Genomic DNA, 19,000 nt, shown 5'->3' with positions numbered 1-19,000 from the left:
CACCAAATAATACTCCATCAAGCTATGGTCAATTTTTTTTTCTGTAAAGGCTGGTAGTGGCAACCATACGGGAGCACAAAAAGGATCTAAACAATTCTGATTTAGTGCTAGTTAGTGTTTAATAAAATATTTAATTAACTAGTCTTGCTTCAGACATTTATCTACCAAATTCTCTTTTCAAAGATGATTCTTTTAAATGATAAGAGCTAAGTTAGGCTTTTAGAATTCTTCATGGTGAATCAATACTTCTGAAACAGTTACTTCAACAATACTGTCCATCCTAACTAGATACTAGGCTAAATCAAAAGAGGCACCTTCACCTTTCTGACATTAAAGAATTAAGTAATAGGAAAGAGTAACAATAACAATAGTAGATAATAATTATACAAAAATATTTTTCAAGTTTTTGAAATTTGTGATGCTCAAGCAATAGAGCCTCACAAATATAAACCATATGTACAATTCAGGCAATTTCCTACATTCAATCCAACCTGATATTTACTGAGGGTTTACAATAAGTCAGGTACTTAACAGATAAAAGAGGGCATGGCAGTTCACAGACTAGTGGGGAAGACATCAAGCCATAAACAATGTGACAAATGCTATAATGAGGATATGTACAAAGATTGTATGGGAACCTAGAGGAGGAAGTTCAAGATTTTTATGGGGACCTAGAAGATGGAATTTATAAACTGAGTCTACAGGACTTACAGAAATTTCAGAGAAAACTTCAAGGATAGGAAACATCACTCAAGATTATCAGTTTTCTCTGTCCCAAACTCTGGCAGATTGGTAAACAGGAACTATTCTTTCTTTCTATAGGAAACTGGTATGGAAGGTGACTTGAACACGGTCTCCCAAGGAGTTAATAGCAAACCAGGATCTGCAGGTCTGCAGATTTCTAAACAGGTTCACCTTAGTCCAGTCAGTCTTCTGGTAGTGGCTAAAGTCTCAGATTCAAACCCGGTTATATTCCTTCAGTTATTAATACGAAGTATCTGTCTCCCTCCACACTCTCCCAAACCAAACAAACAAACAATTCCATCCCCCACCCTTCCGCTAGCTAACATTTAATCTCTCCCGTCTTCTCCTTAATAATGATAATAGCTAACATTTGTCATGTGTAAAATATACACAGGTACTTTTCAAAATGCTTTATATATATTAACTCTTTTAATTCTCATAGACAGCCTGTAAGGTAGGTATTATGATCCCCATTTAAACATGAAGGAAACAGATTAACCTGCAACAGGTCACAAAACAGTGGTGGAGCTGGAATTCAAACCTTCTCAGTCAGACTTCCCAAAATGGTATAATCAGTCTTTACTTCCAAGAGTTTCAATTCACTTCTCAATACAGTACAATTTGGCTTCTGCTTGAACTGCTCTAATGAAATGCTGGTAGGATCAGCATTTCCTGTTTGTCCTATGGTACTAGACATCTTGGCTGTACCTGAGGCTGCTGACCATTCCCTCCTAAAAAATCCGTGCTCCCTCAGTTTTTGTGACATGACACTTTCCTGATTAACTTCACCTCCTGCGGCCATTGCTCCTACTTCTCTTTTGTGGAGTCCTATTCGTCCATCCCCTTCTCAATGTGAGAGATCCCCAGGTTTCTGTTCTGACTCACTACTTTTCTCCTGCCACAATCTCTTGCTGGGAGATCTCGATTTACTTTCAACTAGGCTCATTATTTCCAAATTTCTATTGCCAGTTCACTCCTTTTCCTTAAACTTCTGACTTATCTAGAAAAGTATCTAATAGACATCTCCACATGGATATCTCTCAGGCATCTCAAGCTTAACTTGTCCAAAATGAAGCTGGTCACCTTTTTTCTCTGTTAAACCTTTTAATAATTATTACACATGGGACTGATTAAATCTAAACTCCATAATTTCTCCTTTATACTGTCATGATATGCAGCCCATATCTTTTACTATTGTACTTCATTGGTGTTACAATTACTTGTTTAGATGCTTCTTTTCCACAAGACTCAGATACTTAAGGGTAGAAAATATTGTATTATGCTTAGCGTAAAGCTTGTAAATTTAAAAATTCTTAATAAATATTGAATGATTCCTTCTGAAGTTCCGTAATATTTAACCCAAATATTTCTTATGGCATTTATCATTTTATACTTCATATAACTCTATTTAATTTTTTAATAATAAGATAAGGATTTTGAGGTCTACTTCTATGTCTAATTTATCTTAGTATCTACTACTCTGCACACTAGAGTACCACACATATAAAAAGCATGAAAATATTTAACATAGAAAAACTCTTACTTTTCGGCTATCCATACTCCTCGACAAAAGTCTAGAATGTGTTAAAACCATGAAACAGAGAATGAACAGCTCAAAGTAAATATACTACCACTATACCAAAAGCAAGTCAAAATGTGTCTCAAAACTGTTTTTGTATATGAAGGACAACACGCTGTCTAAGCTGGCATTTAACACTAAGCTAACGGAGATACTAAATCACCATTGTAATAATGTTCTTACCCAAGTGGCTACTGAGAAATTAGACTATTTTTTATGTTTTCAGTAGAAAAGGGCAAATTACACTTTCCTGATGGTGCAATTAGAGTAAAACACAGATACAGTCTCTTGCACACACCCAAACACATCATGGTTTTCTATAAACACTGAAATTGATTTCATAGCAAGCACTGAAAACCAGTACATTTTCTTAACATTCAATCATATACCATTTAAAAATATGGCTTTAAACGTAGGTTTATAAATTGCCACACAGAACTTTAAGGCTGATTATGGAAGTAAGCACATATACAGAAACCAAAAGAAGTTAAGCTATCTTATGGACACATAATTTGGCTAATAGATTTTAAGGTTCAATTAATGAATTTCAGAGGTCTTATTTAATAAAACACTGAAGAGGTAAAAGACTATGTAGTTATGGTTTGCTCCCTCTAGATTGACCAAATATATTATAAAATATGATATATAATATACAATATAACATATTGCCTAAATTAGAGAAGGACTATATATGACAATCTTCTGAAATGTGAGAGTTTCAAGTCAGGTTGTACTTAAATATGTGGAAGTTTTAAAAAACAGGAATTGAAGGAGGAAATTATAGGAATGCCATAATTACTCAGAAGGATCTAGGCCTAGCTTTGGTCATAGGATTAAAAAATCTTTACAATGCACATTTTAGAATTTCATCTTCCATTGATTCTCATGTATAATGAACTTTTCCCAGATACAGCTAAAACTATGCTGCCAAGCCTCAGATTTCTGTGATTGGTTACGAGACAACAGGAAAGAAGCCAGGGGAGAGAACAATGTTAAAAACAAGAGATGAATGAAGGAAGTTAGGAGCCAGGACTGATAGTAAGTGTTCTGGGAAGCCTTAGTTAAGATTTTATATGAGGCCAAAACCAAGAGTGGAACTCAGCCTGCCAATATGCTCAGACTGTTCTTCTCTTAATACACCAGAATCCAAGAAAAGAACAGAATATTAGGAGGCCTGGGCAGTTGGACTATAAGTACTATCTTTATTCCTTTATGTCTGACCTTTTCATCCTGGAGCTTTAACTCCTTGATTTACTCTTTCTTCAGTACACTAGAGTAAGACAATCTCCAAAAAGCAAGTTGATACGTTCTTATTTGCCAGATAAGTGGACAATTTCCATTTTTGTGAACTTAGGCTAAATGAACAGAGTATAGAATTGTAATTTAATAAAACTCAAAACTTGCCTGGCATATATTTAATATATGACAGTATGTTTATCAAATATAAACAGCAACTACTTCATTTATATAACTGTAATTAGTATTCCCTTTAATACAGTCAAGTCAAGCATTTTTTGGGTTCATTTGAAAAGAAAAAAATAAACTGAACAGAAGAGAAAGTTCCTGTAAGCTTGGTCTGATGATCCCTAGATCTGTTACCATGGGAATGCAGGGAACAGATGGGGGAAAACCCAAGCTGCTGTGCTCCATTTGCTCCCTACCTGTTACCTGGAGGATGAAGCTGGGCCTAATATGCAGTAATCACAGGCAGTCTAGATTGGGCATGTGGGGGTGAGAAGAAAGATGAGGGTAAAAGAGGAAATAATTTCCACAGCAGATGGGATCCTGGTATCTGTTCCACTGCTGTCTTAAAATCTCATATGCAAATACCTTACCCAAGAGATCACTTATCAAAATGGTCTCAGTTTCTCCTAAAACCCCTTTTACCTGCCCTAAAGAATGTTATACATTACCTCTTTATCAACACTTCCCTAGTCCCCCAAAGACTGAGAACCCTAAAAAGTCATTCTCACTAATGGAAGAGTAACATATCTATTTTATTAGTGGGAGTGTCGTGGCAAATAATGACTAAAACCACCGGACTAAAGATTTCCTAAGGTTCTTTTCTCCTTCAAAAGTCTATTATCCTTCATTTAGAAAAGCCTAAATGCTTAAGTTCTCCTGCTTACAGAAGCAGAGTGCTGAGAACATAGTCTGCTCTGCCTGAATCAGAGGGAAGGAAGGGACTGGTATCACATATGCTTTCTCTTCTGCCAAGAGTTGTCCAAACAGTGTAGCTTAAAAGGAAAGCATCTTGCCCCGAATGTCTTCCCACATTGCCCCAAATGTCTTTTCATATTGCCCCAAATCCTAGCATTCATTTGAATTTTGAATTAATAGGCAAAATATATGGAGGAAAAATCAGGGGTAGGAGAGTGATTAGGTGCACTGTTTTAAGTAAAGGAATTATAGATTTAATAGGCCTGTATGGGAGGGTTGAGGTAAAAAGTAGAAGGTAACTTTGGAGGAGGGGACACACTGGTGGTAAAACTCTGAAGAACTGGGCAGGCAGTATGAGGGCATTAGGCTACTAGGGGCAGATGGAGAAGGTCAATGATGTGTGGACACCAAGGGAAAACTTGATTTGTGCAATTTTGCTTAAAACTAACCTTATGCCTTCCTATATCTACAAATTCCAACTGCAATTCAATTTTAGGTCTTCAACATAATCTTTTTCTTTTCTACAGTAATGAGATAGAAAACAGAAAAGAATGAGCAGAGGATATGTTCTACAGGATAGTTAAGAGTTAATCTACTTACTATAGGCAGCTGTCACATATTATAAACATCATGCACAACAATCTAACTAGTTTTGGCACAAAGAACAATCAAGATTTATTTTATTCCTTACGAATCAAAATGCCTAGGAGAAAGAAAGCTACAGAACTTGAGTTTTATACTAAATATCTTGGATGCTGAACCCAGCATGCCAAAGATTGAATACCATTATTCAGAACACCATTCTAGTATGACCTGGAGGATGAAATGGACGATACACTGTGAATGATGGTAATAATTATAAACTATGAAGAGAAATAAGAGTTTTATGCCTCCAAATATAAATTAAGAATACAGAGTTGTTGTTTTTTAAATGGAGAATTACTGCTGGCCTTTGCCCTGACGAGTAAAAATCATTTTCCAATGGTAATGTGATTCAACGGAGGAAACTATAATGATCCATATTGATGGTGAGTGGAAGGCTGAGTAGTGAAGTCTAGGAAAGCACTTAAGTGAAACTGAATTCCTGGACAAGAAAGGAAGCTAAAGAGAACACAGGAACAGAGAGGAACTGGTCAATAAGAGTAAGGAAATAATAACCAATATTATTGAGGGCATTACACATATTGTTTCTTTAAATTCTCAAACAACCATATGAGATTAGTACTATTATTATCCCTGTTTGTCAGATGAGCAAACTGGGGCATAGAAAGGTTAGATAACTTGCTCCAAATTATACACCCAGAAAGTGGTAGAGTCAGATTTGATTTGAGTCAACTTAACTGCTGAAGTGCAATAAATTGAGAGAAAAGTGCTTAGGAAGCAAATGAGAGAAAAACTATGCCCTTGAAGAGCTGGAGCCTGAATCATAAAGATTTGGCAGCCTTTGTGAACTTAGTTCCCGTTTATAATAGGAATTCCTTTGTACTGCTTCACAATTTAGAAGCATGTCTGAACTAAATCCATGCTGAGTAATAGAAGTGTAAGAAAGGATACTCCTGGAGGAAAAGTGAAAGTGGGAACCTCAGACGCTACAGCGGGGTGGCGGCGGAAGAGCAGAGATGAGGCAGGAGTGTGCTGAGGGGTGCTTCCGCTGAGAAAGGCTAATCTATCTGACAAAATGAATAACTACTCTGGTGTTTTATAGTCTATGATTCCTTTGGGAGAAAGGGGGATGCAGAGAAGAGTTCGTTAGAAAGAAAAAAGTGAAAATGGTTTTCTAGTGGAAAGAACAATTAAAACATTTGTTCAAATTTCCTTCTCATTCATTTTAAGGTAAATGTCACCTGTATGGAAATACCATATTGAGTATTTTAGTAGAGTAAAATGTACAGCAGATTATAATATCAAATGTTACACATCAAGAGAGTGCTCTCTTTATCACACTGTGGAATTAAGTAAAATAATTATTTGTCTCAAGAACAATAAAATAGTGCCCATTTAGAGTGAAAAGGTGCATACGTTGGTATAAATGTTTCAAAGAAATAAAAAAATTACTTAAAATACTTCAAAACTATAGATCAGGAGTTTTCTTTAGTAGAAAAGTATGCTTAATACTCTTCTTTATATAAGAATTACATATAACAAAACACAAAAAAATGAAACATTTAAAGAATTCTCCTGGTTTACAAAACAGTTATAAGCACAATATTTGCATTTGAACCATTTTATTTCCCAATTTCTGGAAAGATAGTATGTTCAACAGGATAACAAAATGCTTTACAACAAGAATTACTGTGCCATTTAATGAAGACTAGAGAGAATGTATATGTCAGGTATTTTCTTTAAAGAGAACGAACGATATACATTAGGAACTTCTAAATTATTAAATCTATAGAATTAATTTAGGAGAGAAAATGATAATGCAGTCAATTTATAGTGCATATAGTGTACATGTTAACTAAAATCACTTCTCGTATTAGAAGAGAAATTCTGTCAGCATTAAAAATTGATTTGTACTCAATTATTGTGTTACAATAAAATCTACTGGAAGATTTAATAAAACTTGTCACTTTTTCTGATTATACCACCAGAGGTTTATTTTTAACTAACATAGAAACTAAATAGTAAAGTGCTGAAAAGAAAAGGGAAATATGAAGTAGAAACTTCTGTGAAAAACAAAAATGAGCAATTATTTATATCAATATATCTATATAGTGACAATAATCAAACAAGCACTCCAGTCTTCAGAATTATTGCAACGAATGGAAATATAGAGATTCTCTGATGGCCAACGCAATTTTAAAAGTACATTTTTACTTTATTATGTTTAATAATGATAACTTTATCATATTTAAGATAAAAAGGAGCACATTTTGGCTCACATATTATCAAGTGTGATATTTCTAAAACTGACTGCATTACTAGGTAAATTCTTCATATCAATTCACTGATCTCTTTTACTGAAGGATGCATTGGTTTGAAAATCAAAGACTTACGTCATCCAAAAAATCAATCAGTGAAGATGAGGAAGAAGAAAAGGAATCCTATTTAACGAATACAGCAATAAAAAAATAGAAAATATGGATGAAGCAATTTAATAAGAACAAATAATAAATCAAAAATTTTGTAAAACAATTGAAAGGCAAATGACATTAATTCAAATAAATAAATGAGAAAAGCAGTCACTGTCATTGTTTCTCAAGAGACTTAGAAATTCATTACTTTTTAAAGAATGATTCTTTTTCCCTTTCCCAAAGTAATGAAATATAATTCATATACTGTGCCCAAAATGTAATAAACTGAACCTCATGGCAAATCATTAACAATCAAATTAAATGGAAGCACTTTAGAAAGTAACAACTAAAAGTTAAACAACAGAATCTCTGCCTCTAATTGTCCCCACTAGAATGTAAGCTTCTTGAGGGGCAGTACTTGTCAATTTGGTCCCTACTGTATCTCCAGCACCTAGCACAGTGCCTTGCACAGAGGTATATGATTATTTGTTGATAAAGACACAATCACTAACTTAAATTTTTGGAGACAAAAATATTCTTTATATTACATATTTTTTCCTAGCCAAGAATTTAAGAACCAAAGAATGACAGAGTCATACAATCAATATTCCATTATTATGGAATACTTTAACAAAAAGCATTCCTTTGGTATGCGTCTAAAAAATTGAATTGATTTGAGACTAGAACCAGCATTCCCCTACTGTGAGCCCTTATGTTTTCACTTGTTAATATTGTGGCTCTATGCTTTGGAGAAAAAAGAAAAGTGTCACAATTATTTAAAGTTAGGATTTGTGCTGCACCTACTGTTTCTCGAAAGAAGAGATTTCTATTAACCCTAAAATGACTCTCTTATTTAGATCTTTCTTAGATTTTTCTTAAATACAAATGTGATTAAAGTTTTCATAAGCTTGCAGAACGTGTTCCTTCCCTAATACGTTTTTGCTGATATAAGATTCTAGGTCCTCTTATATGAGATGCAATAAAACAGTTTTATTGCAAATAAACTTTAGATCACAGAGTAAACTTTACGTTGACCGCAGAGGGTATTTGAAAAGTTCAATACTTACTTCAAATTGATCCAGAGCATCGGTAGGCGTATTCAAAAATGCCAAGAAAGAATGCTGTGAGTCTTGGTGCTCTATACCTAGAAGACAGCAGCAACTTTTTTTTAAAACTAGAACAATTCAAACTAATTTTCATGGACAACCTTTCCTTTCTGCATCTATTAAAGGCTGCCTGAAAATTACCGTATTTTAAAAGCAGTCAATATTATTAACTCCACATATTTAAAAAACTAAAATACATTAGCATTTCTTGGAATATCACTCAACAGTTAAATTACATCAGTTTCCTGAAATACTTGCTTCTTGACTTAAGACTTGAGTTCTTGAATTTCTTTTCCTGTATAGTACACCACAAAAAGCACATTAAATCTTCTGGTAGATTTGAGAAATTTTTAAAAATAGGGCTCTGGTTATGTCTAATTTTTCTAAGGTAATTCATTTATTACCAAACAAGATTTCTGTTCTGAAATACTCTAATCAAGCATATAATATGCACTAACATTAATAATCTTTTATAAAAAATAGTTTAGCAATAAAACTAATGTATTTAATTATGAAAAAACTTTTGCCAAGGCCTCAATCTGATTTCATTTATTGTTTTATTGACAGAAATTGTGTAAAATTTTTAAAATCTGTCTAAGAACCTGGGTTGGAGAATGAAGACACCAAACCCTAGTTTTTCTCAGAGAAGTTTTAAAAATGTCATGCATATCTCTTGGCTATGATATTAACTTTAAATGCATAATTTCCAAAATAATTCTTAAAATACACATATAATGATAAATACTAGGGAAGAAATAGGAGAAAAAAACGAAATACAAATTTTTTATCTCCATATCCTTAGGAACTGGTAACTCATTTGTGCACTTTCATATTACTCTCTAATAGTATACCACAGTTGCCAGATAATCAGTATGTTCAGAAATTCATTTCATCAATAAATACTTATTGAAACCCTCTTAATTGCCAAACTTTGTCTAGATACTGGGGATATGACAGTAAATAAAGCAGAAAAAAAAATCCTTGCCCTCATTATATCAATATTATGTTGTATTATTTAAGTAGTATAGTGTATCAATTATAGTTTTAAGTAGTGTAGCATACAGTACATGTTACAACATATAGCAAGATTTTATCATACTGGAATGTTCAAAACCCCAATAAAAGCTATAGGTTAACATATAATGTGATAAACTTTGTTTTTTCTTCCACAAGTTTAGATCTATTCTAAAAATGATGAAATCAATACCACTTGGTGAGTTTTACTAAGTCATACTTTGCTTTGGGCTCTTTTCTATATAAATTGCCTTTAGGACCACAGGTCCTCCTTGCCTTATATATTCTTTTTTCTCTACTCACTGAATAGTGCAGCTCCTTATGCTCTCCACATATGAATATTGAGCTTGACTCTCACTTTACTATGATGCCTTGTGCTCCTAATCTAAGTTCCTAATTCACTTTTTCTGGGTTCCTTTCTTTCTTATTCACTAGGAAATTCAATCAACAAAAATTTATTGAACACCTACTGCTTTTAATGGCTTTTCAAGTCAACTCTTTGTGTGATTATCCTCTTTCCTCCACAATTTTAAAAGCAGATGTGGCAACCCAACTAACTTTACTTTACTGTGTGCCACAGGACTAGGAAATGACAGGGAGGCACATAAGCATAATACTGAGCCGATTAACTTAGCCTAGCATTCAGTCAGGAACGGTGTCAGGAAAATGAAGTTCTAATACCTGCACAGAAGAGATCCTTCCACTAGGAAAACAACTATCCTGGGGGAGGGCAGACCTCAAGTGTTAGAATGCGTTCAACCCCTAGTACCTCCTCCAAAAACAAATAAACCTAATTATCCTCCCCCCCAAAAAACCTACAATATTCTGACTTTAAAAAACTAAATGATAAAATAATTTTTTCCAATCACAAAAATATTGTTCAAGAAATAGTCCATGGCACTGAAAAAACCATCAAATTTATGGCACAGTGAGTTTTTCTGCTATTATGAAATCTTTAAAAAATGTTTATCAAGTTAAACTCAAGAGACCTGTCTACCAACTATGTGTATGTATGTGTGTATCACATGCATATATACATCCATAAATGAGTGCCAGAATTGTGTATGTGAACAATTCTACCTACACAATAAGCTGATTCTTGTGTAATAAAATGTATTCATAACAGAACATTAAGTCCTGATTGATGCAAAGCACATTCCCATACCCTTTTCAGATCTAAGCTCTTCAGTGTCCTTTATCAGTTGTTCGATTTCTGATAGTAGTTCCAAGTTCTTCTTCTCTGAATCTTTTAGTTTACTTAAATAGGGGAAAAAAAGGAAAAATGACATTATTTATATTGTTGGTTAGTGAGCCATCATATATGTAGCTGGACTTACTTGGTTTAAGTGTCAGTCATGATAAATTAGGAAACTGCAAACTACTACAGGAAGGACAAATACAGCCTGTCATCTACTCTTGCGTAAATAAAGTTTTACTGCAATGCAGCCAGGCTCACCCATTTACAGGCTGTCTGAGGCTGCTTTTTGCACTACAACTGCAGACTTGAGTAGACAGAGACTATATGGCCTACAAAAAGTATTTACTATTTTATAGAAAAAGTTGCTGGTCTTGAGCTAAATTACTAAATTTAAAAATGTCATAAAATCAAAGGTTAATATTAGAATTCTGTTAGATTTCTTTCATAGACAATCACAAAAGTAAGTTTATAATTTTCAGTTTGACTCATATTCCCAATTTGCAGACAAATGTGTAAATTCATATGTCTTAAATATAAGAAGAAAGATCACACTTATTCCAAATTATAACACAGAGAATGACATGTAGTAGCTCCTTATGTTGAGATCAATTTATACTCTCCAGAAAGTTTTTTTTTTCCATTTTCAATGTCACACTAGCACATTTAAGAAAAGCATACTTACTTTACGATTGGATAGTTTATAGCAAGAATTTACAATTCAACTGGGGTGCCAGGTATCTGGCCTCTGACATAAATCAAAACATTAATGATTGCAGTTTAATGACTAAGGCTTCATATCATTAAAAACTGAGTTTAGGGGACTGTATTTTTTTCATGACTAAATGCCTTTGTAAGCTTTGTAAGGTATGCTGAGCACCGAATGGATTTTTTCATTTATATTTTGATTAGTAACATGAACTTCCTATTGCTCCTCTATTATTACCTATACTGACTTATTCTTAAAACATTTTAATACCCAATTCAGCTACAATTTTTGCTTTATCATTTATTTATTCAGAGTATAATCTGTTCCACTGTTGTGATAATGGAAGGAATGTATTCATCCACATGGAGACTGTGGAGGATATACCTTTTTTTTTTTAAACATAAAAGAACATAAAAAACAAATATAATTTAAATACACTATACCATTATGAAATTTACCATCACTAGAACCTTCATTTGTAAAAAAAAAAAAAAATAGTAAGAACCCAGAATTTTCAGATGACTATCATTTGTTCTGACTCTGTGCTGCATTTTTATATTAATATGGTATTCTTGAACATGAGAGGACTTCGGATTTAATGGAGTAAAATTTGAGCATGAACTAAATTTTACAAATAAGGGGAAAAGGAAATAATAGAAATTTAATTAGTACTATTAATTCCACTTTATGGACGAGTCAGATGGAAACAAAGCTGTGTTAAAATACCATCACTGCACACAAGGCCTGAAAGCATCCACTCATTTTCAAATTTTCATAATTTTTCCTCTGGTCATCACTTAAAAAAAAAGTGGTAGGTAGGGAACTAAATATGTAACTTCTCTCCAAATACTGGACCAAATTAGAAATCACTCTAGAGGGACAATATTATTCAATCTTACCATTCTGTTATGATGTTAGATGCTTTAACTTTATTCAGTTCTTCTTGGATAGCCTGTTTGGCTCTTATTTCTGCATCCAGAGCTGACTGTAACTCCAATCGAGCTGACATATCCAGTTTTGCAAAACGACGCATTTTCCAGGGCATATCCTATGAGAGGATGTAACTGCATTTTTAGCTCCACTCTATTTTAGTTTTAACATTTAAATTTAGTAATATAAGTGAATTTGGAAACTAACTGAAAGAATTACCTTTCCTTAATTACAGAATAAAATAGAAACATTACTTGTGAAAATATATTAATTTTCATTAAACTCAGAAATAATTGTAGATGCACGTATAAACACATTAACTTTTTATAGTTATTACTAACAATGGCTAGCCATGCAAATTACAGTTAGAAAGCCGCGCATTATGATTTCCTACGGAAAAGACTTAGAATGATTTCTCATGAAAATCTTAAAGTCTGCAAAGCCTATTTCTGACAGTGTGTTTTGAGTCTTTTCCCTAATAACACAATAAGCCTCCTTGTAAAATGGCAGAGCTTACTGTTGCTCGTGTACCCAAGCTGGAATTTCTTAATGCTTCCAATTCTTCCGTCATTTTAGAAGCTAAGGCCTGAAGATATCCTCGTGCATCCTTTTCATCACTGACCCTAGAATATATGCATATAAAGACAGAGGTAAAGAACCAAAGTAAAACAGAAAACTTTAGTGAGATATATGTTAAAGCATCATAAAGAAATAAGTGAAAACTAACAGAAATGTTTTTAAATATCTTCTTTCTAAAGGTCTATTACAGTATTACTATCTGTCAACAACTGGGACATAGTTTACTGTTCAGTTATTTACAGATTAAAGCTGGCCATGTTTAGGAAAGTCCAAACTATGTGTACCTGATAATTTAGTAAAATTTAACCCTGGAACCACAGAATACTTTAAATCTAACAATAAACCACACACAAACATGCATTTGATTTCTAAAGAATTTTAAAATTTCTTATTAATTAGTTTCTATCTTTTATCTTATGAAAACACAACACACCCTTCTTAAAACTGAAGTACAATAAATTTATAAAGTTTAAAGTAGAATATTCAGCAAAAATCAGGGTTGTATTGTAATAAAGCTCTTTTGTTTTCCAAAATGATCAATAAAATAACAAAGAGGAAAGATTAAAGTCTACTGAAACTCAGTTTCTACTTATTGTCTTAAGGCTACCTTGCTGATGTAACTATTATGTTTTTAAATAGAAATATTTTCAAATTATATTCAAGGAGACAAATTCTACATTCTAGAATTTCTTAGGATAAAGTCTACATTTTGTTACATCTCCTCCAAAACTAGGAGAAGACTAGTGGGTGGGCAGTGCCAGCATATAAAAATCTACACAGAAGGTCCCATTCTCAAAAGAAATGAAAAACACTGGCATATAGAAAGCAGTAATTGCACAAAAGAAAAGTGTTGAAATTTGCAATGTTCAAAAGTGTATTCTAATATACCCTGGGGAAGACTATCTGCCTTTGTACAGGTTGGTTGCTTTCACAGATAAAATTCAGGCCATTGAATATCTATGAAGAAAGTATATTTCAGGTAAATCAACATGTATCTGTGATGCATACAGCAGACAAGCTTAAATCTTGAGCCTTGCCACAGCATCTTTTAGAATTTAAACTCCTGAGGTGTTAAATTTATCTACCTACCCACCTATCTCTTTATCTCAAAGAAGCCCTTTAAAAAGATCTTTAGATTTTTTTCTTCTCTCAGATGGAAAGTGTTTTGGAGGACAAGCTAAAGAATCTAAACAGAGAAGCAATAAAATCATTGTAAGAAGAGGCCCACTCTAGTGATTGTTACATATTTTTAGGCCCTACATACATGTATATATTTTTATTATCTTTTAAAGAAAAATGGATTTAGAAAATATTAAGAAAGTTTGTACAGAGGGATGTTGTTTCCTTCTAAAATTCTTTAACTTTGGACACCACAAACCACAAGTGACTGCAATCTTTTCATTTAATCATCTAATCTATAGTATAAAGAATAAATATGGATGGAGGAAGACTATCTTTTTTAAGAGTACAAAAACACTTACACTGTAGCAATGAAGAAAACTACTGACATTTAAATGGTCAGGTTAATTGGCCTCAACTGGTGTTGGTTTAGTATCTACCACAGCTCAGAGTACATTATTACTTACACGTCAGACAAAGAAAGACAAATACTGTATGGTTTTACCTGTATGTGGAAACTAAAAACAAACAAAACAAAACAACAACAACAAAACAAAACCAAAAAAACAAACAAAACAGAAACAGACTCACAGAGAACAAATGAGTGGCCACCAGAGGGGAGGGGGTGGGGGGTTGGGTGAAATAGGTGAAGAGGATTAAAAGGTACAGACTTCCCGCTATAAAAGAAATAAGTCAACAGGGATGTAATATCTAACATAGGGTATACAGTCAATAATACTGCAGTAACTTTGGATGATGACAGTTACTAGACTTATGGTGATCAATCCATAATGTATATAAAATGTTGAATCACTATGTTGTACACCTAAAACTAATATAATATTGTATGTCAACCATACTTCAGTGAAAAAAAAGAACATGTTAGTAGTCTAATGGAATTCATACCAACTTTACCACATGGCCAAAATCACCCATAAAAACACATTTAAAAGATTACTCACCACTGAATTATTTCTGTGATTTGGGCTTCCCAATGTGCAACTGATTCTTTCTTGTCTGCTAGGTCTTTTACCTCTTCTTCTAACTGCTGGTTGCGTGTACTTAAGTTCTCATACAAAGCAGTAAGCTGAAAGGCAGTTTTAAGACACTTTAAAGACATGTGTGACTTTTAAGAACAGGAATTCAAGGTGTTCAGATACCTCCTGTTAAATCTGGTAAGTCACCACAGTCCACTCAAAAACTCTTGTCTTCCTGATTTCTTATTATGTACCCTCTGGTCACTGAATCTGGAAATACCAAGGGCTCTGAATTCTCCTCTGCCTTTGCTTTTCCCTTACTTACTCCCTATATTGAATTTGTTCCATTGGCCTGAAGAATTCTTTCTCTTTTTTTTTGGTCAGAAAATGTCTCTATGTCATTCTCTTAAAAAAAAAAAACTTACAAAAAATGGACAGTAGAGTATAAGTGAATTCCAATGAGCCCATGACCCCAATCTCAATAATTATGGCCTCAATGTCAGTCTTATTTCACTTGTATTCCTGTCTTCTTACCCCTTCTTCCTGTATTATTTTGAAGCAAATCCCAGACACCATATAATTTTAACCATACATATTTCTATGTATATCTCTAGAAAATAAGGCCCTCTTTTAAAATATAACCACAATATCAAACAAACTGAACAAGTTTGCTTACATGATCACATATGTAGTAACTGTTTAAATTTCCAGTTGTCTCAAAATATCAAAAGACTTAACATTTTGTTAAATTCGATCATGATACTAACAAGTAAACATAACTCAATGGTTGCTGTATCTTTAGGTCTCTTTTATTTGCAGGCTCCTGACTAGTCCATTTAGGCTGCTGTAATGGAATCCCACAGTCTGGGTGGCTTGAACTGGAAACATTCCTCGCAGCTCTGGATGCTGGGAAGTCCAAGATCAAGGCACCAGCAGATTCAGTGTCTACGGCAGGCCTGCTTTCTGGTTGTGTCCTCACCTCACATGGTGGAAAGGATGAGGGACCTCTCTCTGTAGGGTCTCTTGTCAGCCTCTATAATCATGTGAGTCAATTCCTTACAATAAACATTTTATGTACATGTGTGTGTATCTTCTATTGGTTCAGTTTTTAATACAGGCTATAACAACATTCTAAGTCAGGGGTCTGCAAACTTTCCAGTAAAGAATTAGACACTAAATAGTTTTGGCTATGTGGCTTCTTTTTAGAAATAATCGTTTTTAAATGTAAACATCATTGTTAGCTCATGGGTCGTACCAAATAAGTCTGAGGGCTGGGTTTGGCCACAGTCCTTAGTTTGCCAACTCCCCAATCTAAGTTCATCAGGAATTCTCCTAATGACCCAGGGTTTTTCTGGTATGTTTTTAACCTGTACTTCTTTGAGAATGGCAGTTCTGGCACCATTCATAATGCAAAGTCTGATTTCTTTCCCTCTGCCAAAGGACAAATTGCTTTATGCATATACAGCTGTAATTCTCCATTTAATCCTACTGCCAACCTCATTGTCTTCTTGGAAGGAAATAGGGTGAGAGAAGCCGTCACTGCTAACACACACACTTATCTGCCTATTGAGAACAAGGGATTTAAGTTTTGTATCACAGAGTGTGCCATTTATCTTTGAAAATGGATTTTATAAGCTTTGGTTTTTGTTTTTTTTTACAGTTTTATTACATACTTTAAAATTCACCCATTATATGTGTATGATTTGGTGATCTTTAGTAAATTTAAACATTTATGCAACAATAACCACAATCTAGTTTGGGAACACTTTCAGTACCTGATAAATTTCCCCCATGCTGGTTTGCAGATTCTGGCTTCTACCCTGAGTTCCAGGCATCACTGATCTCTTTTCTGTGCCTTAAGTGTTACCTTTTCTAGAAATTTAATTATCAATGAAATAATACAATACATAGTTTTTTGTATCAGGTTTTTTTTACTTATCGTATTATTGAGGTTCAATCATAATGGTTGAACATATCAGAAATTCACTCCTTTTCAGAGCTGAGTAGTATTCTATTATACAGATATTAGTACACTCTATCCATTCACTACTTGATGAACATTTGTGTTGCTCCCAGTTATTCGCTATTGTGAATAATGATGCTATGAACATTCAAATATAAGTCTTTAAGGGAACTATGTTTTCATTTCTTTTGGATAAATATCTAGGAGAATTTCTGGGTTATACAGTAAATGTATACTTAACTTTTTTTCAAAACTATTTTCTAAAGAGGTTACACCATCTTGCACTCCTACAAGTGGTGTATGAGTTCCAGTGTCTCCACATCCTTCCCAACAGTTAGTATGGTCACTGACTGATGATATTCATTCTTGAGGCTGTACAACAGTAACTTATAATGGTTTTACCTTGCATTTTCCTAATGACTAATGATACTGAACACCTTTTCATGTACTTATTTGTTATTTATACATCTTCTTTCATGAAATGGCTTTTAAATTTTTTCCACATTTTTTCCTTTGGGTTGTTTGTATTATTTCTTATTATTGAGTTTTTTTCTTTTTTAACTGAGGAATAGTCAGTTTACAATGTTTTGTTAATTTCTGGTGTACAGCATAATAGCCCAGTCATACATACACATACATATATTCATTTTCATATTCTTTTTCATTATAGGTTTATTATTAAGTTTTAAGAGTTCTTTATATATTTCAAATATAAATCTTTTATCAGATAAATTATTTAAAAACATTTCCTCCTCATATATGTACGTCTTTTCATTTTTTAAATATTCAATTTATAATTATTTTTCTCTCATCGTTTGTGCTTTTAATATCATATCTATGAAATCTTTGACTAACCCCAAATCACAAAGATTTTCTCCTATGCTTACCTCTTGTATTTCACTTTATGATCTACTTTGAAATAATTTTTGCATATGATACGAGGTAAGGATCTAAGTTAATTTTTTACACATAGATATCCAATTGTTCCATCATTTGCTGAAAAGATTATCCTTTTCCCACTGAATTGTCTTAGTCCTTCGCTGAAACCTGATTGACCATAAACATGTGGTCTTATTTTTGGACTCTTTACTCTGCCCCATTATGCCAATACTGCAGTCTTTGATTACTGTAGATTCACAGTAAGTTTCAAAATTCTGTGGTATAAATTCTTCAACTTTTGTACCACCCTATTCCTGCCAAATATTTCAGCTGTTATATTTTGTATTCCCATATATATTTAAGGATAAGCTTGTCAATTCTAACAAAAAGCCTACCAGAATTTTTATAGAGATTTACCTGAATCTATAGACCAATGAGGGGAAAACAGAAATCCTAACAATATTGAGTCCTCCAACTCAATTAACAAAGCATATCGCTCCATTTGTTTAGATATTCCTTAATTTATCTCAGTAATGTTCTGTAGTTGTCTTCTAATGGTTTATTCTGGGAGCTCTGAAATGACTGTTTTCAACAACTGTAACCACTTTGAATTTTTTTTTCCTTGAAAGGATTAATCGATCTCCTTTTTAAAAAAATTTGGTTTGGGGAGGGGAGTTAATTAGGTTTGTTTGTTTGTTTGTTTGTTTTTAATGGAGGTACCAGGGACTGAACCCAGGACCTCGTGCATGCTAAGCACACATTCTACCACTGAGCTATATACCCTCCCCACTTTTTAAAAAAAAAAACTTTTTATCCCCCATCAATCTCTTCATGTTAGCAATGTCAGAAGTCTATCAGCTGTTTTTGAGGATGTTTTTTGCAGATACAATGTCTTCACTAATTTCTACAACACACCCTTTTTTGATCAATATTGCTTTTGACAGCCCTTCCAACTAATTTGTGGTTGGGGTTTCAGCTGGAGATTTGCAAGAAGAGGAGGAAAAACAGATTTTGCACTGTCAGGTAACAATA

The 19,000-nt window shown here is 33.5% G+C and overlaps 1 protein-coding gene across 13 annotated transcripts in view; it reads right to left on the bottom strand.

The window, feature by feature from the left end:
• The window catches only part of CDC42BPA (CDC42 binding protein kinase alpha), a 239,835-nt gene that overhangs the window by 52,818 nt on the left and 168,017 nt on the right, over window positions 1–19,000 (bottom strand). For 7 of the 13 annotated variants that reach the window (XM_032466572.1, XM_014562115.2, XM_014562112.2 and 4 more), the window contains 5 exons: window positions 15,112–15,236; window positions 12,969–13,074; window positions 12,421–12,569; window positions 10,783–10,874; window positions 8,565–8,641 (listed from right to left, as the gene is read on the bottom strand). In XM_032466572.1, the coding sequence (XP_032322463.1) occupies window positions 8,565–8,641; window positions 10,783–10,874; window positions 12,421–12,569; window positions 12,969–13,074; window positions 15,112–15,236 (549 nt within the window). Of the gene's footprint in view, window positions 1–7,479; window positions 7,528–8,564; window positions 8,642–10,782; window positions 10,875–12,420; window positions 12,570–12,968; window positions 13,075–15,111; window positions 15,237–19,000 lie in introns of all 13 variants that reach the window. The other 6 variants (XM_032466574.1, XM_032466571.1, XM_014562113.2 and 3 more) reach the window with 1 other exon arrangement.

Source organism: Camelus ferus, chromosome 23, assembly GCF_009834535.1.
Source record: "Camelus ferus isolate YT-003-E chromosome 23, BCGSAC_Cfer_1.0, whole genome shotgun sequence".
In the NCBI taxonomy this organism is placed as follows: domain Eukaryota; kingdom Metazoa; phylum Chordata; class Mammalia; order Artiodactyla; family Camelidae; genus Camelus; species Camelus ferus.
Note: the sequence above shows the minus strand (reverse complement) of the source record. Positions and strands in the feature narration are given on the sequence as shown.